The sequence below is a fragment of the Fundulus heteroclitus genome, chromosome 9 (genome assembly GCF_011125445.2).
Source record: "Fundulus heteroclitus isolate FHET01 chromosome 9, MU-UCD_Fhet_4.1, whole genome shotgun sequence".
NCBI lineage: Eukaryota > Metazoa > Chordata > Actinopteri > Cyprinodontiformes > Fundulidae > Fundulus > Fundulus heteroclitus.
In genome coordinates, this window is record NC_046369.1 from 20,664,699 (window position 1) to 20,691,056 (window position 26,358).

A 26,358-nucleotide genomic window follows, 5' to 3' on the forward strand; every position below is an offset into this window, starting at 1 on the left:
ATCTTTCTTGTCACCCCCACTCTCCGGGAGCGAGGGAGGAAAACAGCATCGATCACTGTTAAATGACTGACCAGTGCCTGTTGGAGGTACTAAATGGATCTCCACAATTGAATAGAGGCCTAAGTGTGTGGTAAATGCTCTCAATGGGTAAATGAATTTGTGGGTTAACTGGCTCTAAGAGCGTTTCGATAAGGCAAAATAATAAAAACACCAACAGGACGTATTTTTCTTTGGACGCGTCATAAATAAAGCCGGGCTGACAATCTTAGCGCTCACATTTGTCACCGCGAGCCTGCTCTGCGAAAAAAGAAGAATAAAACTCACTGGAGGGGTACCCAAAGACAATTCAGCTTTATTTTCCTCATATAGATTTAACTGTACACGGTTCGTACCATTACACAGAAGGCATAAATGAATAAACTCAGTGCTCTCTTTTACATCTTTTTCAAAGACACATGGCAAGAGTAATAAATAGCGCTCATGAAACAGGACGGTCTACACGTTTTCAAACTGTACAAAATTTACAACAATAGGATGCAAACTTGTGAGGCAAAACAGACTGAACAAAACTGCCGATGGGTTTCTGTGTTGTTTTCCTCTAAAAATCCCAGATTGCAGCCAACAAGTTACTCTGCCTTTATAAATAGGTGGTGAGCAGCATAGCATTTACTGCTTATCTGCTGGCTTGTGCATGGAATAAGGCTTTGAAACGTCTCTAATTGGAGGGATCATGCTTTTAATTTACCTGGCATAAACAAATTAGGATTACCAGGCATCGTTAAAATAGATTATTACCCGGCATTTCTCCTTTTTCTAACTCATGCTTATAAATAAGATTTAAAGGGATAATTATTAATAAATATTTATTTCAAATAAGTCATAACAAATTATGCATAAATAAGCACATTAAGAAATAACCCCCCCCCCCCTTTCTTGTCTTGTCCATTTCACCTACATGGGTATAAAAGATAAACGAATCGTGTGATTTAGGAGGTAATTACACAGTAATTTGTGGGCTGTAATCTTTTTTTTTTTTCCTTAACTGTATCAGAGTCTGTTATTTGATTTGCAGTGGGATAAAAGATGAAAAAAGACGACATGGTTTTTCATTCTCCAAAAAAGGTGCTCACGTGGACTGGTTTCTCTTCAGGGGTAGAGATGAGATTTGAAGGGGGGGGGTGTATGTGTTTAATGGAAAACAAATGCGTGAAACTCTTAGACGCCTTTACAACTTAATGTAGCTCAGAAAGGATTTACCAAGATATTTTCTCCTTGCGGCGAATAATTTGTGAAGCCGGAGGCGATAGTGACTGATCTCCGCAGCCGATCCAGCTCGGACGCTGAATTATCAGCTCTGAACGTGGCAGACTGTGTTAATCCCTCTGGTACAAAGGGCCGGGCAGCTGGACAACAGGCCGACTGCACATCTGGAGTTGGGGGAAGTAGGCTGACAGCAGGCGAAGCTGAGGCTGCTGCTGACTGAGGAGATTATCCTGGGGGGGGGTTCCTCTTAAAACTTATCGGTGTTTTGTACAAGTCGGGTTTAGCTGTTCCGAAAACTGTACGTTTCACATCTTTGCATCTCAAGAATAAATTAACTCAGACGTATGATCTATACTGAAAGTTGGAATTCCTGATGTAAAAGTATTTTTTTTTTTTTTTTTTTTAAATACTGACAGGTTTCTTCTCTGAAGCATCTTTTACAAAGACTAAAAGCCTGTAAATATGACCGGAGACCTGCTGGGTCACAAACACCCTCACCCAAAAGAGCCGCTGCAACAGACAGGGGACGCAAAGGTCAGCAGATCAACCCAACTCCCCCACAACACTTTGTCAGTAATACGTTTAAAAAAAAAACACGAGCATGTCTCTAGGTTCACGTTTGTGCCACTGCTCTTGTAAGTTTCTCTCCGAGTGAAACACTGTGTTTGCCTTGTGCATATGTCTCTCTCCTCTTGCGCTCATGTCCACAAATCGTAGAAAAAAAAAAGAAGAGGAGAGTAAAGTGCAATGCCAATGTGAAGGCTTTGATATGGCCGGTCAGCAGTTCGACTCACGGTGATTCAGATGCATGCAGCTGCCTTCTGGGCCTGATACAGATGACAGCCCTAATCCGGGTGGTTGAGCACAACCCACCAATGTTTCGGGACTTTAGTCTCCTTCGTAGCGATCAAACAAAATAAAGACAGGCAATAATATAAAAAAAATAAAAGGTAATGATTCAGTGTCGAGATTGAACATTCAGGTGTTGGGTTACTGTTTCAGTCCAGTCTGAGCCTTCCAACCCGGCTGCTGTCTCACTGTTATGACTCCAGTCAAACTTTTGGTCTTCACCAAGCAGCACAAAACACACCAGTCTTGCAGGGTTAAGTAAAGAAATGTAAAAAAAAAAAAAAAAAAAAAAAAAAAAAGGTATTTGTGTCCTCTCGATAAATCCCCAAAGTGTTTTTTTTTTTTTTTTAACTGAGCTGGGGGCTCAGAACTGGGAATGGTCCATCTCATCCAGCCACGAGGCCGGGCTAGTGGGGAAGTCTGGGTATCCCGTACTGCTGCCTGTGGAGAGGTCTGAGGTGGGGCCCCCCACCATGGCCCTCAGAGCCTGTCCCACGCCTCCGGGCCCCCCCTGCACCACCAGACTGTCCATGTTGAAGGTCAGGTTGTTGAGGAGAGGTGTGTGGCCGGGCAGGGAGGCGATGGAGGACGGAGACTGGGGGAGACCGTAAGGGCTCCCTGGTCGGATGTCTTGGTAGGGCTGTCCCGCCGCGTCGACGGAGAAGCCGCCGTTCAGGACTGCGCCGCTGGTCATGTCACCCACGCTCCCGTAGAGGCCGTTTGCGTGGCTGAGATCGGACAGGACTTGGTCGTCTAGAGAGGAGATCAGAAAGGAGGATTAGTCAGGAATAAGACAGGAGTTTACTCTTTCACAGGTGTCATTTGAGCATAAAGGAAGATAAAGGGGTTTGCATAAGTATTCACACAACTTCAACTTCTTATTTTCTAAATATATTTATATAAATATATTTTACTGGCTTTTTATTTGACAAAACAACCCGCAGGGGCGTACAATTGTGAAATGTAAGCAAAAATCATTCTTAAAGTGCATGCATGCTTCCTCGGTATGAGGGATTGCTGCAAAGCCGTGGACAATGCAGACGACTGTCCACTGTGGCTCTACGCTGTTTCAGGAGGATTGAATGCTGCTTGTCAAGATTCAATACAATATGCTGAGTTTACCTAGATAGGAAACCTTTGACCAATCTGTCTGATTTGAATGAATTTGACTTTGTAAAGTGCCTTGAGATGACAAGTGTTGTGCATTGGTGCTATATAAGTGAACGTGAATTGAAAGCATTGTGTAGGCTTATATGTGCAGTCTCCCAGGATCAATGCTTTGTAGAAACAACCATTCTCTGGATTGACTGAACGTTATGCCTATTCTTCTTTGCAAAAGAAAAAAAAAAACAGACTCAGTGAAATTGGCAGGAGAGTGTCTTTAACACCATTTTTTTCAATCTTTGCCATAGATTCTCAATTGGCTTAAGCTTTGGACTTTAACTGGGCCACATATCACCTACATATGTGTGTTTTCCTAAACCTTTCTATTGTCCTGTTGCTCCGACAATGTTTCAGGGTCCTGCTGGACGGTGAACTGGTATTCTTCCAGAACGGTCTGTATTTAGCTTTACCCATCAACTACGCTCAGTCCCTCTCAAAGAGAAACATCCCCACGGTATAATGCTGCCGTAAGCACGTTGAATAGAAAGAATGGTGTCTTCAGGATGATCTCCAATATTAGTCTTCCGTCACACATTGCATTTTGCGCACAGATTAATTTTGGTCGGACCTGATCACCTTCTTTCACATGTTTGGTGTGTCCCCTACATCAGTGGTTCCCAACCCTGGTCCTTCGGGACACCTGGGGGGTTGCATGTTTTAGACGTGTCTCTGTTCCAGCTCACCTGATTCAAGTGATTTCAGGACCTCCCCTGCAGCCATCAAGTGTTGCAGAAGCCTCTTAATCATCCATTCATTTAATTTAGGTGTGTGACTGCAAGGGGACACCTAAGACATGTGGGACAGGGGTCCCTGAGGACCAGGGTTGGGAACCCACTACCCTGCATGGCTCACAAATAGTTTTTCTGTTGAATCCACCTAAGCTGTGGGTCTCTGCAGCTCCTCCAGAGCTACCATGGTGCCTCCTGGCTCTTTCTATTATCAGTGCTCTCCTTTAACCGACCAGTCAGTTTAGATGGATGTTGATGTCTTTGAAGGTTTGCAGTTTGCTATCTCTTTCATTCATAAGGTGACCAGGACTACGCTTCGGATATTGTGTCATAACCTAGAGCTGCAGCTGGTTCAATTGGATTTTATCCAGACTTTTCATCAGGACAAAATGGGTGAATATATATGTACAACACAACCTTTCAGGTTTCTATTTTGGAAAGAAAACCAAACCGAGCATCGTTTTCCTTGTCCTTCACATTTCTGCGCTCCTTTTGTCTATGATAAGAAAAAATGAAGTTTGCAATTTCCCAAGGTCATGTTGAAGCCATGCAACATGACATGCACCAAACAATTTACGGGATATTAACACTTCTACAAGGCACTCCATATTAAGTGGAGAGGTCTTGGGATTCTCTCAGAGGAAACATAAAGGATTTAAAAATAACTTTTTTTAGCATTATTTACAAGTTGCAGGAGCTCTTGATTCATATCTAGCAAAATATGTGGATCCAGTAAAGATCTGGATACAGTAAAACTCTGGAAGATTAATACGATAAAAGTCTGTAGGTTTATTCTTGTTTTACCTGGGAGGAGACCCATATTATAAAAAAGTATGGTGCATATCCTCCACCTAAAAATTGTATCTAAATATGTGTGTTGCGCAATCACTGCAGAACAAAATATTTGCTTAAAACTCCAATCGATCCCCTCGTGTGGCTAAAATAACCACAAAGTCCAAAAGCACTTTCTCTCTAATTGAATAAAAGCCTCACATGCTTTATGGAGTTTCTGTCACCACGTTTTCATTTCTCATAAAAACAGCTTTCTTTTTCAAAGTGGTTTGGAGACTTTTACGATTGTCCCGAAGGGGAAGGGGGTTGTGAATATTAAGTAACAGAACATTGTCTGAAACCCCATTTGCATCCCACCGAGGAACCTTTGCTCATTTCCAATAAGCTCCATCACATAAACAAACGGAGGCAGGAGGCATCAGCGGCCACAGAGGAAAAGTGAAACAGGTATGCCGTTTTAGATTTGCCTCAAAGCGGCACAACATGGAACACAAGCAAGCAAAGGAAAAGCCACAAAGGCACATTGATATCTGCAGCTATCGTGGGATTTACTATTTTGAACGCACCCTTAATCCTATTAGCAGGAATGTTTGTCTGATAATTCCCTTTCTGGGACTATATAATCTAAATAAAAAGTACCTCTGAAGCTCAGCTCACTGTCGCTGAGCCCTGCATCGTCGGCTGAGCTCTCCTTCTCCACCTTAGTTCCTCCTCTGCTGCGTTTGACACTTTTATAGAATTGAGTCCAGCGGTGGCGGCCGGCGTCTTTCTTTAGACGCTTTTCCTTGGCTCGCCGGTTCTGGAACCAAACCTGCCAGGTTAAATGATAGCAAGCCACTTTAAAGGAAAAATCGAGCATTCAGACAACTTTATTTATTTTATTAAATCTCTATCATAATTAACTTTTTTTTTTTCTTTTTTTTTTACTTTAGTTGAATATTTCAGTTAGCAGTTAAACATTAGACAAAGTAAGCAAACATTTTTCTGTGTAAATACAATATAATATTTGCTATTTCCATTTGCTCAGCAAAGAGTTTAAAGCATTGAAAATGTTTGAAAATTTGAATGAATAATAATAAATGATAATTGTTTTAATCGTGACTAAATTTTTATTAATATTTGTTCCAAGCAAACATTTTGCCAAAACAAATACTCAAAATTGTAAACAGAAAAAAAAGTATTCAATAATTCAAAATATAAACTGAAATTACAAATAAATTCCATATCTTAAAATATATGACAACATTATTAATTATCTTTTAAAAAGAGTGGGTCAATAAACAATGAAGCGACAATAAGCAATACACAGAATGGATTAAAAGTCTTCTTTATCAGCCTGTTTGATCACAAACACAATTAAGCTCCTTCAGAGGATTGGTGCAGCATCTACATGTTTCTATAAAGCATGTTTTTAAATCCCGATGGTTAAACTATAACATTTTCCCCTCATAATTTAATTGTTTAAATAACCACAGATAATAAAAAGGGCTGTCATGAATGTCCCGTGGCTTCACACAGTCACAATCTGTCTTCTAGTCAAAGCAAAATATCTGGAACAGAGAGAGAACTCATCTTTTTATCTAAGAATAAAAATAAAAATAACAACTGTACCTGCACAACTCTCATATCCAGGCCTGTCTCAGAGGAAAGCTGCTCTCTGACGTGGCGGGCAGGCTTTGGCGAGTTTTTGTAGGCACTTTTGAGGGTCTCCAGCTGCTTTGCGGTGATGGTGGTCCTTGGTCGTTTTGTCCCACCCTCTGAATCATCTGCAAAGACCGGTGCAAACATGAGTGGCATCCCTCTTCATGCGTGTGTGTTTTAAATGAAGCAAACAGTTATGCGTGGCAGTGTATTGTTGTCCTTGTGCATCTGTCCCACTCCCCACAGCGGAGGACATAAATCTACCCTTTGCCAGAGGAGAGGAGTTATTGGAGCCGCACCATATAAGAGCATCGGTTCACTTTACATAATCAATCAGAGATGCATGGAAATCTCCGAGGAGAGGGAGGGACAGAAACAGCACACACACCCAGATGACAAACACCAACGATCCACAGTCAGAAGTTATTTCGCCTCGCTGAGAGGTGCATACAGCTTGATCTATCGCGCTCTTCTGCAATTCTGATGCGGCCCAGTTAGGTCGGAGCCTTTCAGCGGTGAAACAAATAGATGGGCATTCGTAACGATTATCTTACGTCGCCCAAGGCACACGCTGGCCATTTTCTGCTCGCTCGGCCTTGACACTGAGCACACCTACCGTTCTGTTTGGCGGTCTCGTAATCCACCTTGCACACCAGCCTCCCGTCCTCCATGAGGTAAAACTCGTCCCCGGTGGCCAGCTGTCTGCTGCACATGATGCAGGCGAAGCAGTGCAGGTGATACACAAAGTCCTGCGCCTTCCGCACCACCTGCGTCGGAGGGATGCCCTGCTGGCATGACGCACACTTCGTCCCAAAACGCCTGAGGGGAAAGGTGAAGCGGAGGGAGGTCTTTAGAGGAGGTGGCGATGGTGATGGAGGCAGGAAAACTTGAACAGAAAAAGATGCTAAAAAACACTGCAAAAAGAGAACTACAAATAAGTCAGAATTCCTTGAAATGAATGTATTTCTCCTTGATTTGAGCAGGTAAATAAGATTATTTGCCAATGGAATGAGTATTTTTACCCCTAGAATTAGATAATTAGATATACTGCACTTGAAATAAGATAATGGAGACGAATTGTTTCTATTTTAAGTGCAAATATCTTATTCCATTGGCAAAAAAATCGTATTTACCTGCTCAAATCAAGGAAATATATACTCTGATTTCAAGAAAAAAATTTTTATTTTTGGTTCTATTTTTGCAGTGAAGCAGAAATGAATCACAGCGTGGGAAATATTTGAAGCTCTCGCTGTTGAGAGCAAAAATAACCTGCTCTGCTGTACGTGTCTCCTAACAATTATCTCGACTGATGCATCGGCAGAACGCATCAGGTTTGCGTGTCTATTTGTGTGCTTGCTTGTGTTATTCGCAGTCAAAATGCAGACCGTTACAGAAGTGGAGGAGGAGGAGGAGGAGGAAGGCAGCACACAGTAAAACCACCCTGAGAAGAACCAATAAAAGACTTACTGAGAAGAGGCTTGAAACCATAAAACCACCCTATCAGAAATAAAAAAAAAAGCAAAGTCAAGCCTTTGAATCCCTCACCAGTCAAATCCCATGTGTGCTGTTCCATGTTTGAGGAGTTTGAACATGCCAACGTCCACCCCCCCCCCCCCCCCCACCTCCAGCTGCCCACCCCTGGGTCAGCTAATACAGTTAGCAACCAGTTAGACTCCAGAGCTCCTCGAGGGTCTCGTTCAAGGTTTGAGCATTAAAACCTTTCAAACGTGATTTAGTAAAAAGCCCAGATCTGCTGATCCTGTTTTGGATGAAAGTCAAACTCAATTTTCCTCCGTAATGCTTCTGGAATCCAATCATTAAAAGAAAGAAACAAAACGGCAAAAAGAAAAAAAAAAGATTGTGAAATAAAGGGATTTATAATCAGAGCTAGGTTAATCTAAAGGTGTTGAAATCACAGACGTTAAATATACCAGACAGGTTATCGATATAAAGGTAGAAAAAGTTATTATTATTATTATTATTATTATTTTGTAGTTATTGTTTCAAAAGTACACATAGTCTCTGGAGAGATACAGAGAGGAGCACTGCTATCTGGGGGGATCTCAAAGTAGAGCTGCTGCCTCTCCCCATCGAAAACAGTCGGCTGAGGTGGTTTGGTGCCTCCTAGGCTCCTCCCTTTGGGGGTTTTCTGGGGACATCCCACTGGGGCAACACCCCAGGGAAGACCCAGAACTCACTGGAGGGACTGTACATATCCCCTCTGGCCTGGGAACACTTTGGGATCCCCCTAGAATGAGCTTCTGTTTATCCGATTGGACGACCCAATCTTGGATAAATGGAAGACAATCTATCAATGGATGGATTCAAAACTACAATACTTCTTCCATTACATTTTTCCTACAGTTTAAAGTCATTTTTAATGATATGTCAAAGAGAATGCTTTTTTTGTTTTCTCCATTATTTGGAGCATGAGGTGACAACATTGCCCTTCCTCCAGTATTGCTGCACACTGCTTGTCAGATGGCTGGGTGAGGCCTACGACACTTTCACTTTCACTACAAGAAAGAAAAACTCAGCTAATTGAAAATATTTCTAGTCCAGCATGGTGTGAAAATTAAAAGAGCACCAGCAATAACTTTGATTTAAGTACTAGCCAACTGCTGCTTAACAGACATTAACTAAATCATGTCTTATTTGAGACTCTATATACAGCAGAATGAAAAACATATAATAATCTGCACAATAACCATTCAAAACAATACGTTTTGCAGATGTGAATCATATATTGTTTAAATTTGTGTATCACATCAATATAAAAACAAGCAATTGTTCTACACCATTATCACAACAATAACATTCCTTATGTTATGATATTTTAGCTGCGGTAGAGAGGATTGTTGCTATTCTTATAAACAAAAATAAGACTACATTTTTGTTTCCAATTTTTGTATAAACACTGCAATATCCTAAAATTGTGATACATTAACTCATCATATCATGAACATATAATACCAGGAAATGTCTGATCTACACAAATATTGACTCTGACTAAATCATTAAACGTATTTCAGCATCAGTTATATAATCTAGGGAATTAATGAAGAAACTAAAAAAGAAAGTGTCTGATATTGTAGCAAATATTTCTGTGATTCTGTTTAAATTTAGCAAGATAATGTGCTATAATTTGGCTCAAGCTATTACATTTTGTCATTAAGATGATATTATATATATATATATATATATATATATATATATATATATATATATAATGCTAATTAAGAAAAACAATAAACTGTCAGTAATTAAAAAAAAATCCTCTGTTTGCTGTTTTTGCAGTTTTGATGCGCTAAATCCTCCTCCACAGTAAAGCTGCAACTTGTGTGACTCATAAGAAAATAAAAGCCATTAACTGTGTTCATTTTAAAAACGGGAAAGCAACAGAAAGAAGCGCAAACAGAGGCGCACTGACTTGAAGAAGTCCTCCTTGCAGTACACGCTGCCCGCCCGGGAGAAGCATTTATCCGCCAGCGGGGTCTGGCAGTCTGCGCACTTGAGGCACTTGGAGTGCCATTGCCTGTCCAGCACCTTCAGGATGAACTTATCCAGGATGTGCTGACTGCAGCCTGCACACTGAGGGATCTCTGCCAGGAGAAACAACGAGAAGACACTGAGCCAGCAGCATAAGCCGGTTAAAGGTCGACCATCATGCACTGTATTTAGAACAAGTCGCTTTAAAGAAGAAATTTTTGCCTTATTTTACAAATAATATAAGTAGATTGTGTGCGTAATTTCAGCGTTGAGAAATTTACAATTAAGTTTCTTAAATGCTACCTTTTTGTTTCCCACTAAAAAAAGAGACAAGAAGCAAATACATTTTCATGATTTAAAAGATTAGGTTGTGGATTATTGAGTTTTGTCTCACACTGTCAGGAGGTTTCGTTCATTTTGAGGTTTTCCAGTAACGCGTTTCCTGCTCTTGTGTTTTTTTAAGCGCTTTCAATTTCCCGCTACCATGGCTCATTCTCGTTTTCAGGTTAAAAAAAAAAAAAAACAATTTACTTAACAAATGTTTTTTTTTTTTTTTTCTTTCTCGCAGACACAACGGTACAGGAATATTAATTACTTTACATAAAAGCGTGTGTGCTCTGGGATGATTTCCGTCCGTGTCCACGCTGCTGATCTCAGAGCTGCTCGCCTGTAGAGCAGAAATGCTTTTTTTCTTTCTGACGACATATTGATTTTCTCCGTCTTAATCTGGTTTGCCGGTTCCATCTCGATCTTAATTAATCCCCGAATGATTTTATGGAAAGCGTGGTGACAACCAGTGTCTGTAGGTGAGACGGCTTCCTGATATAAATCAAGATCCAGCCGCGATTAGATCCAGATTTTTGTTCATTTTGAAAAATAATCTGCGGCAGTTCACCTACTGCGACCAGCCAGACACACAACATGATTATATTTCTAAAGAAGGCTACATCTTAAAAGATTGATTTTTAGTTTTGAAAAAATAAAACGGCTTTATAATCAAATATTTGACGTATTTTTGCGTTGGTCCTTCTATGCGTATACAGGGACTGTTAAAAAAAGAAACATATCCAAAGCAAAAATATAAGAAATTTACGTTTATGTTGTGTATATCCACAACGTTATTAAGAGTATAAAAGGTTGTTGGGAAATAAAATAAAAACATTTGATTGAGGCAGGGTTTTTTTAATTTCCACTGCAGAGAGAAATAATGAAAATAAGCATAGCAAATGGCTAGGAGCCTGAACCCACGAATGTGGTTTGTTTTCTGTGTAGAGAAAGCATTTCTGCAGCAGTAAAAATCACCTTGCAGTAAAGCTCAGGGTTTATTCTTCTTTCTGCAAATACACTGTACACCATGGGGCATGGTGCTATGCATGCTCGTTAAATAAGAAATAGCTAATGCATAAAAATGTATGATGCAAAAGATTTTTGCATAAACTAGATCTGGCAAAAAAAAGTCAGCTATAGGCATAAATACATGTAAACATTATCAAATCAAGTGCAGAGAAGATTTTAATGCTAAAGGTTGAACTTGAATGCTGCAAAGCTGGGATATTGTAGATGCAAAGCCATGTTCCCCAACAGGCAGGAGTTTGATTGGCTTATTTTAAATGACAACGCGTTAGAAATAGATGTAGGCAGATGAGAGAAGGGGTGCTGAAAGGAAAGCACCAATCACAGACCACCCTGTTTCCTGCGGTCTATGTTCTGCTGCATCACTTTCCTCAATTCACAATTTCCAAATTAAAAAAACAATTAAAACGCACACATCGTCAGAGTCAAGCTGATGCTCTCAGACACTCGTCTCATAAAGTGAACAATTTATGGTTATCAAACGTGTGATTAACACTACAACCTAAGAGTGATCAGATGCTTCTTATTCCTGCCATGGAAATGCTTGGAGAGGCTTTTGTTCCTAAAATAATCCAGGTTTAGAACCAGGATGAATCCTGGCACTGCAGGGGACTGAGTGGCTGGATATTTATCCAATCTTTTAATCTGTATCACTTCATAAAATTAAAGAGCATTAGCCGAATGCATATATATATATATATATATATATATATATATATATATATATATATATATATATATATATATATATATATATATATATATATATATATATATATATATATATATATATATATATATATAACGTTTGGTACATATATATGTAACGTTTGGTTTTTGGTTTTTCGCATCCTTAATATAACAGATAGCTGATAATTGCAAACCTGTTTTTAAACATTGAGATTTCTGAGATACTTACTGCTAATGTTTTGAAGATAGATACGGTTGTAGTAATTACATCAACCTTATCGGATTATTATTATGTTGTTGAATTATTTTTTAGGTGGGGGTTGGTGGGGATTGCCTATTAGCTCCGGTCCATCTGTATATTTTCCTAACTCGGACCGGAATAATTAGGTCAGAGCAGAAACGGATCCAGTCGCACTTCAATCTTTACATGATCAGATTATGAAAGGCCCTGGCACAGATTAACGAGCGAACTGATGGGAGATATTTCTCGCCTTTGATGCTGAGGTCCAGGAAATGTTACTAAACTCAGAGAATTACACCGCTTGATGTTTGCTTTAACGCAGCAAAGGAAATGTTCCGGCAGAAGACGCGCTGCGAGACCCCGGGCCTTTTGATAGGACGTGTGGGGCATTCATGGACTCGGTGACGGATGTCAGTCAAAGTCAGGGCGCGTTTGTCTGATGGCCGATGATGACAACCGCGTCTGATCTCTTGACCATGCAGGCTCGTTTACAAATTAACAGCTGGGAGGCTCGGTGTGAGTCCAGCAGCACTGCACCGAGGATGCAGCACACTCAGACACCAAACCTTTGGTTCAGAACACAGGTTATTATTTACATTTTTTTTTTTTTTTTTTTTGGAAGCATGAAACTGCGGTGGCACCTTTTGCAGAAAGCAGTTCAGATAGCTGCAAAGAGGAACACCGTGCGCGTCTCCTGACAACGAATCGCTTTCATCTGAATCCTACTTTTGCATCTTGTGTTATAAGCAGCATGACACATCACTGGCCTGCGAGGGCTTCAGTCTCCTCTCCTTATTCTCTGGCTGTAAATCGGCTCTTTACAGCAGACGTGGCCCTCGCCAACCTGTTCCCAGACTGGTATGATCGACAGGAAAATGACGAGAAGATGAGAAAACGTCTTACGCTGCAGTGGCACACCGAGAATCTCCGGTAAACTCTTTACAGGACTCTCTGTCGGTAGGACCGCCGCACTTTGCATCATCGTGATCCAAACGCACGCACATACACCCGCAACGCGGTGGGCGCACTCCCCCCGTCCTTGCTTGTGTGCAAAAAAATCAAAAACACGAAGCTGCTGTTGAGGCCTGTTTCCGCTCAAACCTTCCTTTCCAGGTATTTCTCTATTCCCAGGGTGATGCCCGAGCCGCGCCGCGCCGTGCCGAGCTGTTTTGGAGTATGGAGCACACAGGCTGCTCGGTCCATTCAGCGCCGCAGGGGCGGCGGGGGCCTGACGTCAACGCGGCACAGGCTCACTGTGAGCCAATAGGAGTGCAGGAGGAGGGTTGCCCCCCCCCCCCCCCCCCCCCCCACACCATCCTACCCCACCCCACAGCAGAGGTGGAAAGCATCCCCGACAGGAGTAGAGAAGAGGAGAGAGGAGAGGAAGAGGAGCATTTTAGATGGTATATGAAAATGTCTCCGGAGAGGCGGAACCTTGCCCCTGTGGAGACCATAAATAGCTCACTGCAGTGACTCTCTGAGGGGCCCCGGGCCAGAAGGAGCTCCTGAAGAGGTGGACCCAGCAAGAAAAACGAGCATCAGTTCGGCTTACAGTTTTAGATTATTTGAAAGCTGAATGAAATACTTTAAAGAGCCCAGACATGCGTCTTTTTTTGCAGGAATGTTCAGAGCCAGCCCAAGGTTGTATAAGGCACTATATGTGGAAATTAATTTGGTGCCCCACTCTAGTAACTCATATTCATACTGTCCAGGCAGGTCTTGTGTCCTTTTTGTTTATTTTTATTTTGCAAAAAAAAAAAAAAAAACTTGCTGATAAACAGTTGAAATGTTGATAAGATGTTTTCTCAGCTCTAAGAAAAGCAATATAAATTGTGAAATCAGCTTAAAATTGTGTCTCTTTTAACTATTTTCCAAATAATGTGTACAACTAGCACAGTTGTAAACGTTGCCTGTGTGAATGCAGTTGGGCGACCAGGCACAGGAGCTTAATTTTGCTATATCTCAGCCCTGAGAATGCTCATCCAAACTTCCCCATGTCTCATTGCTGCAGAAACAAATGCATCTTGCTACCCGGGTTTATCACTCATCGTTTATCCTTTTGGAAAGAAAAATCTTACCAAATATAGGGAAATGTAAAGCATGTGCATCTCCAAGACCAGTGATACCTGAGCTTAAAACATCAGTGGTGCCATCAAGGGGGGCTAGACGGTGCCATGACAGCACCCACCTTCTCCCCCTTGCACACTCCACAAGCAACACAGTCTACATGCACAATATTTTTAGAAGCTACAACATTCTTTCTTCATTCATTACCTCATTTTGGAATGGCAAAAGTAAATGATTTCATCTGAAAGAACTTAGAAAACATCTAAACGACACCAGGATCACAAATCTACATTAAACATTGGAAGAGGTACATTTACCTTTTCACTAAACACTAAAAAACACAACAAAACAAATCCAGTTACTTATCTCATTGGTATCATAAACATTTTCAAGTAGACGGCTGGGTTAAATAAACAAATCTTGAACAGCATCAAGATTTATATATTTTTTTATTTATGTAGGATGGTACCAAATAAAACCCCTCCTTCAGATTTGGGTTAAAAAGACACTTCAGTAGAAGTCGCACCTTGTTTGTTTGTTTTTTTCCTGTGCGGACACATGGATCAGTCTGAGGTTTCTGTGGAGCAGGAGTGAAGCCACATCACGCAGAGAGGATGATATTGGAAACGTGTTTGAGTCAAATTCACAGGACCCGGATCACCTGGATGAGCTCCTCCTCTCCTCTCCGCCGGCAGTGACAGCTGGGATAAGGAGTCTGGCCGCAGTCCCTCCTGACACTCTCCATTTCACTGCGCGTCGTCTGAGACCGCTCTCCCAGAGAAGATGGTCCCCCTGGAGGGTGGCCGGTTCAAGCTGGATGAACTCAATCTTCGCTTCCAATTTGCCTCAAGCGCGGAAATACAAAAGCGCGCGTTGCCGAGGCGCCTGGCTGCCGGTGTGCCTCATCCAAATAATCTGCAGCCTTGTCAGGATCGCCGCGAACATAACTCTGCTTTAACTATTTTGATAAGAAAATATGTTTTCGACTAAAGTTGATACCTTTTATTATATTAATTGGCTTAACAATCCAATGGATCCTGGTTCAACTAATTATTGTCTCAGTAACTTAGGGCAACAACAGAGTTAATGAGTGTATTTAAGTGTTTGACTGAAAACAACATGGCAGCAATAAAAAGAAAGAAAGAAACACAAACGAGTTAAAAAATGATAAGTACATGTAAATATTAACTAAAACATGAAATCCAGGTATTTGACCTAATTAAATCCAAATTGTCGGAAACCCTCCTGATGTAAGGATTTCATGCATAGCAATTCAGATTACGTGCACAAGCGTTGAAAATCTGCTTTGCTTTTTAGTAAATCTGCAGATTTCCCCTGTGCAGCAGCTTTATCTTTGCCATCCCGTACACCACTTGTTCTTTATATCGCCTTATACATCGCATTGTTGAGCCCTACAGCCTCTTTCATCTGAATGCTTAGAGCTCGAGATGTAATTTAGCAAACAGAAAGCAGACATCAAGCTGAATATAAAAGAAGGCGATAATATTTTAAGGCATACACTGCAGTTTTTAACACAGGCGTCCAATCCATCCATCCATCCATCCATCCATCCATCCATCCATCCATCCATCCATCCATCCATCCATCCATCCATCCATCCATCCATCCATCCATCCATCCATCCATCCATCCATCCATCCATCCATATTTTCATTATAACTTCACTTTTACCGTCCAAATCCTTCAGCACAATATATATATATATATATATATATATATATATATATATATATATATATATATATATATATATATATATATCAATTCAATTATTCTGATTGTTGCAATTGAGGCCATTCAGCTGCCTTGGAAAACAATACAGATGGGGGGTAAAAATGCTCTTATCAGCTAAACGCAATGCAATTAGAATAATTGAGGATCCAGAATGACAAAATATGTGAGCACGCACATCTGCTTTAGTGGGATGTTTTTATTCCCCTCATCTTTAAAATGACATGCCAAAGAAATTACAGGACTACCCCCCCCCCCCCCCCCCCACACACACACACACACAAACAAAATAATCCACGCACGGATTTATTGTTCTGATCATTTCAAAATAAAATACACACCCCACACTATGACAAATGAATGATAAATAGTGGACATTTTATGAAGAAATTATATTTAATCTTATTTTCAAATCTACTATTCGGTCAAAAACATAACAAAAAAAACCAAAAGGCTACTAACATGAAAGAAAGAGAAGGGGCAAACTGAATAAAACACATGCTGAAGTGGTGAGGTTTGTTTTGTTTGTAAAAAAAAAAGCCAGAGAAGGGGAAATAATTTGTTGAGGAAGCAGCTCTCGGGCAATAACTCAAACAGAGGGCAACTCCTTTGCCACCACCAGTGACCCAGCCACCTCTAATTAGATCTAATATTTCAGGGGACGAGTTCATTGACAACTGGGATTCACAGATCCATCTTGCTGCGGGAGTCAGAAACGCAGCGCGTCGCGCAGCCCGCAGCTTTTTATGGTGCGTAAAAATGCATGCGTGCAACTGCGGGTGCCATCAGTCATAAAACGGCGCAGCAGGCCTGCTTTGCTGGGATTTCAGAAAGAAACATTAGGGAATTAATGTATTATGCTCTGCAAAAATTGTGCATCAAACCTTTTCTTTTTGCGTTACATCATTTTAATAAAGGCCAGTCATGCTCAGAGATAAAACAAGGAAAAAAAATCTAAACACAGCTGTAAATCTTCCCAATATTATTGACAGGTGACATCTTAGTCAAAGTTTTGATGTTAACGCGTTGGATGAAACAACGCAAGGATTTCATTCAGTTTTCCCTTCTGGAAAGACATCTTGCTCCTTGTGCAAACCTACCTAATCATGGTTGGTTCTGAGGTTCCAGGCAGGGTGTCTCCTTTCCCATCTCTCCTCCTCCTCCTCCTTTTCTTCTTCTTCTTCTTCTTCCCCTCCGAGGCGCGTTGCAGCTGGACGCTCTCCGTTAGCAGCAGCGGCAGCAGAAGCAGCAGCTCACCACTTTCCCCTGCTTCCACCACCAACATAAAAAAACATCCCGGCGGGTAACGGAGGCACCGCATGTCCCCGAGCATTTGGTCCGAAAACAGGAGAGGAACAGAGAGAGAGAGAGGCAGAAAAACACGCGAGGGGGGAAAAAATCCTTAGAGGAGAGAGCACCGAGGAGAAAATTAAATTGCACTTGGGGGGCAAATTCTATTAGGGAATAGTTATTGTCTCCTGACAGCTCCTGTCCATTTGGGTAATTAGTAGGAGAGATTGGGAGAACAAACGGAATCTATTCCCCCCCGTCAGAAATGATATTTTTCCAATTCCCTGATTGAACCTGACTCTGTTGTGTTGAGGCGAGGCGGTAATAGGCTCGTTTGACAGCAAAAGCTAGGTTATCGCATACAGCCTGGAAGAGGAACAACAACATATAATAATAATAATAATAATAATAATAATAATAATAATAATAATAATAATAATAATAATAATAATAATAATAATAATGTTTTTTTTTTTTTGGACAGCCTAACTCTTTGCAGGCAGACAGCTCTTAATGATCAGCATCCAGTGTAACACAGTGCTGCAATCGTTTGGCACCTTCCCAAGGTGTTGGCCTGTCAGATTGTTGTCCAGCATCCTCACATCACACACAGAAAGCAAATGAGCTGCCTGAATTTATGGTTAAAGAACGATCCTAAACCAACGTTTTATGTGCAGCTTTCATGTTTTCTGGTTATACTTAGGCTCTTGTGGTGTAAAAAAGAAGTCGACCCACATTGGCATTAAAAAATGCAAACACGAAGAGTTTTTTTTTTTTTGGTTTTCCATAAGTGTTTTTTTTTTTTTTTGGAACAACTAAAATCACCACTGAGAGTAGTGGTGGTCCTGATGATAATTTATCTAAATGGAGAAATAGATGGGTTGATTTCAAGTCTCAGAAAACAAAGCACCTATTTTTACAAAGAGAGTTCATACATCACACTGTTTTACAAAACACCCATAATCGATCATTCAGTCCAGGTGTAAATCACATTTTTTTTGTGCTTTTCACATTGTGGCTAGTGCCAAACCAATACCTGATGCAAAATAATAAAAATAATGATAGTAGTAAACAAAAAGAAAATGTTCTGCTTTGGGTGTATTTATGTATAAAATAAATTATTTATTAAGTTTTTACAGAAGAATTATCCACTCAAGGTCTCACAAGTCTAAATATGTAAAAATTTGAACAGGACTTGTTGGTCCAGTCTCCACAGAAATAGCCTCTAAATTTAGCCTAAAATTATAAATCCAAACTGGGCATATAAATAATGCATAGAAAACTCCTTCAGGTAAAAACTGACAGATAACTACCTTTTTTCTGTACTTCGTGTTGTCCCCATGTCTATACCACCCTGGGCAGAAACCACATCACCCACATTAAAAACCACCACTGACTATTTTACTTTTAAGACCCTTGGGATCTTAATCTTTCATCTTAACACCAGCTCAACAACACCACTAAAGTGTGACTAAGAGTTTATAGATTTTAAAAACAGAAAAAGTCCATTAAAACTATAAACAGCAGAAGCAAATAGGAGACTTGCTGGAAACAATTGAAAATGTTGCTTTCACCCATGTTGTATTTGTATATTTTCATGAATCCAATAAAATCTGCCCGTCATCGTTTACTTTAAGTTATTTGACTGAGAAACGTTATTGAACAACCATAGCAGCCCCAGATATTTTGCATCTGGTGTATATTTTGTTTTATTTTTTTCCCCCACAAGAATAATCTCAGATTTCTACAAGAAACGGCATCCTGTCCGAACCTCACAAACACACACATTCAGGGGAAAGAAGGAGTGAATCTTCACAGGAAACTGAATGACAGCGGCGGTGCCAAGTGAGTGAATTAAAGCAGTGAGTGAGTGACGGCTGTTGGTTCGGCTCCAGGTTCATTACCCAAACACTTCCTGTAAGCTGTTTGCTCATTCTGACCAGCAGGGACCTGTTTCCCAAAAGCATACGAAGTGTTAAGGTGACCGATGTCCCACTGTGGAGACATTTTCCCAGCCTATAGTATGCTGTGGAGTCACATTTGTATTGTTATTTTTAAATAGCGTAGTCAATGTTTAGAGAAATAGGGGTAAAAATGAGAGCTACAGGATTCTTAGAGATTCCCTTTCCTCATAGTTTCACTGGAAACATAAGAGAAGTTGCAAAAAATAGAGTTTTTTTTGTGAAGTTTCTTTACATAGTTTTCTGAGTTTATTGCTTAATTAAAGGAGCTTTTTATAATAATCCAAAAAACAGGGTTCTTGTGGGTTTACACTGGAGGAAAGATCAACTGCATTCACTTCATTGTGAATCAGCCAATTCAATTAAAAATACTTCATTAATCCCAAAGAGGAATTTAATGTTGTTTTAACTCATATTTTGGAGGTTTTTTCAAAGTGTAGTTGTCAGGTTTGGTGCAGGAATAAAGCACAGACAAGAGCCTGGGAGTCGCATGTTGAGAGTAGTAGTGATTTATTGAAGAAGCTGCCTTACAGGATTGACAGAAACCTGGAACTCAACAGGGACGTGACCATAACAGCGTATAATCCAGAAGGAAGACGGAGGACCTGACGATGTGTCTGATGAGGTGGACTGAATTTAAAGGGACGGAGGGAAACAATGGGTGGATAATTAGGCAGAGGTGAACTGAGTGAAACAATCAGCTGTGGGAAAGAAGGCGCAATGAACTGGCAGGAGCAGAAGGAGAACTGAATCCAAAGGAGAATAAAATAATGGGTCTGACATGGGGGAAGTAATCTATTTAATTAAAAAGGAACAGATAAAACACTACTAAGTAAACTAAATTATTGGGGGAACCCTAGTCATCAGAATGTCTCATACAGAATGCTAAAAAGGAAAGGAACTGGAGCAAGGCAAGCATGAAATAAGGATCTAACAGAACTAATCGTAACAAACAGAAAACTAAACAGGTGACACAAATGAGGGTCTCTAACTAAACTAATACTAATAAGGAACAGATCTAACAGACTGCAGAACAAAAAGAACATAACTAACCAGACAGGAACTAATCTAACCAAAACCCAATGTATAATTAACATAAATACTGAACAGAAAACTAACTGAGCCCAGATCTGCTGGAGGTTTTTCCTTCCCGCTAATGGGGAGTTTTTCTTTCCACTGTCACTTCATGGTTGCTCAGTATGAGGGATTGCTGCGAAGCCATGTACAATGCAGACGAATCTCCCTGTGGCTCTACGCTTCTTCAGGAGTGAATGCTGCTTGTCGGGACTTTGAAGCAATCAACTGGTTCCCTTATATAGGACATTTTTGACCAATCTGTATAATATGACTGATTTTGACTTTGTAAAGTGCCTCGAGATGACATGTTTCATGAATTGGCGATATATAAATAAAATTGAATTGAATTGAATTGAATTAACAGACATGGCACGTGTTTTGGTGCTGAACAAGATGGTCTGAAAATTTCAGGAACCAATGATCTAGAATTTTCATTCATATTTATCTCTCAGGATACAGAGACTTGTCTGAAAATAGAAAATATTCAGTGAGGAGCAGTTGTGTGGATGACACCACATTGTTGGTGTCATCGGTCCAAGGAGAACGGGCCAACTGGTTGAAGATGATCAATTGGAAACGGTAGCTCAGAAAACCACTCGTCATTGTGATTGCTATCAAGGTACTGGGAATTCAAACATCTGAACGTGCGTCATGTCGAACCTTGAAACAGATGGGCTACTACAGTCGGAGATCCAACCAGATGCCACTTCTGTAAGCTCGCAGGTTCACAAATGCTCTGCAGAAGATCATGGTGTGGTCTGATGAGTGTTGTTTTTAGCTGCAGCATCGAGAAGGTAGCATCAGAGTTTGGAGTTAATGACGTCAACGTATGGATCCATCCTGCCTTGTATAAAAACAGTTCAGGCTGGTGTGGGAGATATTTCCCTGGTACATTTTGGGTCAGTCTGTACCAGTATAGCGTTATTTAAATGCCTCAATTTACCTGAGTAGTGTTGCTTACCACGTCCATCCCTAAATTTCCACATTGTAAAGGTAGTCAACAAAATGTATTTAACGGCTAAAAAGTGGATTTTTGCAGGATGTGTCTCCTTCAAGTGCCTATAGAGTTTCAGAGAGACCTTGAAGAAGAGCTGTTTCCTTAAAATCTTCCTTTTTAATGTTTTCTTAGCATGTCTTGAAGAGAACTTGGGGATGACTCACTATACAGAGGGACTATATTCTGGCCAAAAATGTGATGAGATTCCTTAGAATTAGGTTGAGAATATCACATGAGAGAGCGATGTCTGGATTTATTTGCTTGGCATGTGGATGAATGGACAGATTAAAATCAGTTCCTTCTTCTTAACAAGATCTTTCTGGTGCTTAAAGTGACGTAAAATCAGTAGTAATATCTACTTTGATGCCAAATGATGCTAAACACTCTTGGTGATAAAAACAAACAGAACAGGGATTGGAGATAATCATGCCTCTACTCCCCAACAACAAGACTGGATCTAATGTTTCAGCAGGTTGTTAAAAACACCTTCTCACCTCAAAGAGAAGAGATACACCTACCTGAATGGAGGCGGGACTGAAGCAGTAAAATGAGATAGATGTGACCTGTCTTGACTCTTGCCTTTAAAAGGGTGCATATTTAAAAGCCGAAAGAGGATCTGGCATAGTTTGGCTGTGATATACACCGTTACCATATATTAAACTCTTCTTCATAATTTATTTACCCCCCAACTCCATCCTTTTCCATCTGTCCACAGCAGGAAGCTTTATAGTATTATTAAAGTCAAAAGGAGAGATGACAGAAAAATGCATCAAGCCCCCCCTGCATTTTAATATCAATTCAGTAATAAACACAGAGGCAGAGAGCTCACAGGAGAAGAGTGACTATAAAACTCTGCATTGTCTAATTTATGGAAGACATAAGGAGGGCAACAAGGTGAGGTTTTTACTCATCAGGCAGAAGTTTAATCACACAACAGAAAAGCTTTTAACAATGCACACATTTAAAAAAAAGAAGTACCAATCAAGCTCCTGGACTTGAGGTTATTGATTTATTTAACAAAAGAATTATGTAAAAGTGCACATGCAGAGTCTGAAAAAAAGTTACAATATTTAGATGTGGATTAGGAATGTAACTTTAAGACAGTAGTTTTCGCTCAAATGCAATAATTTACTGATGAGGAGGAAGTGTGAGTTCCTATTTAAAACTATAAAAATTATTCTAAAGTGGAAAATACAGTCCAGAGATTCCAGGCTTGCCAAGAATGGACATCCCTGCAGAATTAGCGCAGTTACAGACTGGCTCAAGAAACCGCAGACTAATATATCAAAGGGTTCTACTTCAGGTACAAATATGATCCAACTACTACAACATGTATTGGGTTTTTATTCTTATCCGTTTATTTATTTTATTTATGTATGTATTTATTGGACCATGAGTCTGGAATAAAGTTTATCTATCTATCTATCTATCTATCTATCTATCTATCTATCTATCTATCTATCTATCTATCTATCTATCTATCTATCTATCTATCTATCTATCTATCTATCTGTCTGTCTGTCTGTCTGTCTGTCTGTCTGTCTATCTATCTATCTATCTATCTATCTATCTATCTATCTAGATAGTTAGTTCCCTAGAAGGAAAAAATGCTCACATCTGTTGTAATAATATATACTTTAATTTTAGATTTTACTCTTTATTTTTTTTATCATTCTTCTTCTTATTATTATTATTATAATTTTGTATTTTTTTTGTCTTTTTTCCATCCTGGATGTGGAAATTCTCCATGTGTGCATGTCCTTGTTTAAACGATGAAGCAGCTGTCCTCAGAGTGAACTGCTCACCTCAGTCTTGGCGAGGCTGCAGACAGATATAACAATGCAGCCAACTTCCTCATTAGTCTGAACCATCACAACCTGCAGCTCACTTAGGCTCAAGGTACCTGATAAAAGGCTAATGTAGAGTGAGCAGCAGCAGTGAACAACACCTTCTCCAATCCTATAACCAACACAGGTAACCATTTAAACAGATTAAGAGCTAAGATGTGTTGGAGGAAAGTAGCAAAGTCAAATAAGATGTAGCTATTGATTTTGAAAAAAGTAATTTATACAACCAAGATTAGAATTCTAATTATAGCTTCAACTTTATAGTTTCCTTCTTAAAAATTGAGAATTAAAAGAATGCCATTTTGGCCATTATATGCGTCACTGAGGAACGTATCAGAGATTTGATTCAGTCAACCCGAGTCTACACTGCCTTGATGCCTCTCTACTTTAATAAGAGGCTATTAATCAGCCTTGTGTGTAGTGGAAGTGACTGCTTTAACTATTGTACCATAAAAACCTGTCACACAGTGAGGAGGACTGAGCAGGTGGTTTTGATAAAAAAAAAAAGATGAAACCAGTCTAAAGATGAGATCAGCCTCAGTGTCAGACAGGTGGAGGTAAAGGCCAGGAGTCAGGGGAATTCAAGGCAATGTTCCAAAGAGCCCAAAGCTCAAGATCAAGCATCACCCGTCCTTCAGATGGGCTTGTTGTAAACTCAAGATCAAACCCATGTCTTCCACGTGTCGATCCATTCTTTTATCCCCCCCAACACAAACACACTGCTCCCTTTTCATCCCCCACATCTGATCCCCTCCTTCCAGTCCTGTGGGTACCCTCAACAGTGCCCACTTCCAAGTCTATGTGTGAGGATGGAAGAAGCCCCATGAAAGCCGATTGTGTTTTAATAAAGTTTATTATGTGCAGGGAGCTAATCCTCAAGGGTAATCTCTCCTCTCTAGTCCTAAAGGAAAGCTGGATTACTCACTTGCTATAATCCCAATGAAATTGTTAGGATTTAGCTTGCACTCCACAGCAGATGGCAACAGGCTTTTTCCTTCAACCTTGGATGGTTTAACCCCCCCCCCCCCCCCCCCCTAATTTCTACATGTGACACCCCGATTCTCCCTGCTTCTTGTTCTCGTAGTCTCGGTCAAAACAAAAACAAAACCGGATATTCCTGAATGCGCTCTGAAAAAGTAAGATCTGTAAAATTATTTGGACATGAAGAAACAAGAGACAGTGCTAAGTTTTGATATATTTGTTTTAAACCATCCATGAACAATAATTTTATGGGGTTTGTTATCCATCAGTACAGTGTGCACTTTGTTGGCCCAACATTTGGGATTTCAGGAGTGTTTTTGGCATTAAAATAAATGCATTAGAATTATTTGGGGTTTTACAGTCAGAATCTACTCTTTCTTCTTTATTAAAAAATGCAGAGATGATTTTAAATAGTTAATTCTACAGAATAAGAACAGCTCAAACAATTCAATTCTATGTATTAAATTAAATTTGAAAACTGGCAGAAAGACTGAAAAAGAGCCTCATATCATCAGCATAGAAGAATATGCTTTATTCCAACAGCTGTTTGGCTCCGAGGCCTGGACTGCTGTATTTCAATAACCACAGCCTCTATGGCCAGTATGAGGAAGACTGGTGGCACTCGATAATGCTGGCAAAGAGATTGCCCCAAAATGAGTGGTTTAGAAACTATATTTGTTAAGATGCTGGTTATTTTCAACTAACCTGGAAAGCCAGATTGATGGTGTGTAGCACTCTCCTTTCTACACATTGCACATCCAGGCCTGCTTCCATCGAATCTGTTTGGGGTAAAGAAGGGATTTTCTGCAGAATTTTCCAGGCTTATTGGGCGAAGCAATACTTAAGGCCCGCCTGCCAAAGGTTCATTTTAGCCTATCACGGTATCAAATGAAAATGTCGTAAGCAATAGGCGCCATGAGAAACCACAACAAGTTAAGCTAGTCAAGGCACGCCAATTTGGAGTAACACTAGTGATAATCATAGATTCTGATGAAACAGATGTGTTAATAGCAGCTACACATGTGTCCTGCTGTGCTGCCATTTTTACTTTGGTGTGGCTGTGGACTTGGCACCTGTTGCTTTTGTCACAGTTGTGTTTTCTGCTCTAAACCCTAAAAACTGCAATGTAATTGGGATGGCCAATCACGGATTCTCACGTGTTTGTGAACGCACAAATTCAGCTAAAATTCAGCTTACAGGCAAGGTTCATTTTCAACCTAAACTGCGAGGTTTACTGATGCCTAATCAATACTCATCCAGAAGAAGCATTGGCGGAGTCTCCGATGAGGATTAAAACATGAAAGGGTGCAACTGAGCAGAGGACTAATGCCATTTTAGATTTGGGAGCTGTACTCCCTCTCATATAACGATCTGTCTCAATATAGACCTTTTGTTGTACCAAATTAAAAGAGACAGTGTGTAACTAATTTGACTTTTTATTAGCAAAAATCAAGTATTGCTTTCATAAATACATACCGTGCCAAAGTCTAATAATTGCATTAAAAAATTAAAGTGTTCTCAGAGTTTAAAATGAGTTATTTATAAGTACATACATGGTGGTGCAACCAATGAAAGACACTATGTTGCATCACTACTTTTGATTACAGTAGCCAAAAGGGGACAAACTTGTTAGCCTTACACGTTTTGCCAATATATGAAGACATGTCAGTGGAGGAGTGTAAAACAAGACAACCATAGATCATTCTACTTGCCTTTTTTCTGTTGGAGCACCATCCATATCATTTGCTATTCCGTCGTTTCACTTCACTGACTGATAATTTCTTGTCACGATTTTGACATTTAGGGAAATTCTGACCCTAGTATGGATAAACCCTTTCTTTCTTCTCCACTGTCGCTGCATGCATACTCAGTGTGGGGGATTGCTGCAAAGTCTACGACACAATGCAGGCGATTGTCCACTGTATATTGTCCACAGATAGAACACTTATGTCTTTTTTTTCTCTTCATTGTAGGTACACTTCGTCTAGTGTTCTGTTAGCTGTGACACTCTCCAAAGGGTTAGGTCATCTGCCATTACCGCCTAAGATATTAAAGATTCCTGAATCAATGTGTGGGTCTGTGCTTTCTTGGGTCTTTGCTCTGTCTTCTCAAAACCCCAGTCAGTCATTGCAGATGGTTCTACTGGAGGTTTCTTCCTGTTTAAGGGGAGTTTTCC

General features: G+C 40.2%; 1 protein-coding gene across 3 annotated transcripts; it reads right to left on the reverse strand.

Annotated features, from left to right (window-relative positions):
- Positions 1 to 2,461: 2,461 nt before the first annotated feature.
- Positions 2,462 to 17,503, reverse strand: lhx4 (LIM homeobox 4). Of its 3 annotated transcripts, XM_012877753.3 has the most exons (6): positions 13,114 to 13,408; positions 9,868 to 10,039; positions 7,054 to 7,256; positions 6,408 to 6,562; positions 5,436 to 5,607; positions 2,462 to 2,865 (listed from the first exon to the last, which is right to left on the reverse strand). In XM_012877753.3, exons 1-6 carry the CDS (start codon positions 13,190 to 13,192, stop codon positions 2,477 to 2,479), a joined length of 1,170 nt encoding a protein of 389 aa, XP_012733207.1. In that variant the 5' UTR covers positions 13,193 to 13,408; the 3' UTR covers positions 2,462 to 2,476. The 3 variants fall into 3 exon arrangements, with proteins under 3 accessions (XP_012733207.1, XP_035997106.1, XP_012733208.1); XM_036141213.1 differs by lacking the exons at positions 9,868 to 10,039; positions 13,114 to 13,408 and adding an exon at positions 17,130 to 17,503; XM_012877754.3 differs by lacking the exon at positions 9,868 to 10,039 and having other exon boundaries at positions 13,114 to 13,303.
- Between the last annotated feature and the right edge of the window lie 8,855 nt (positions 17,504 to 26,358).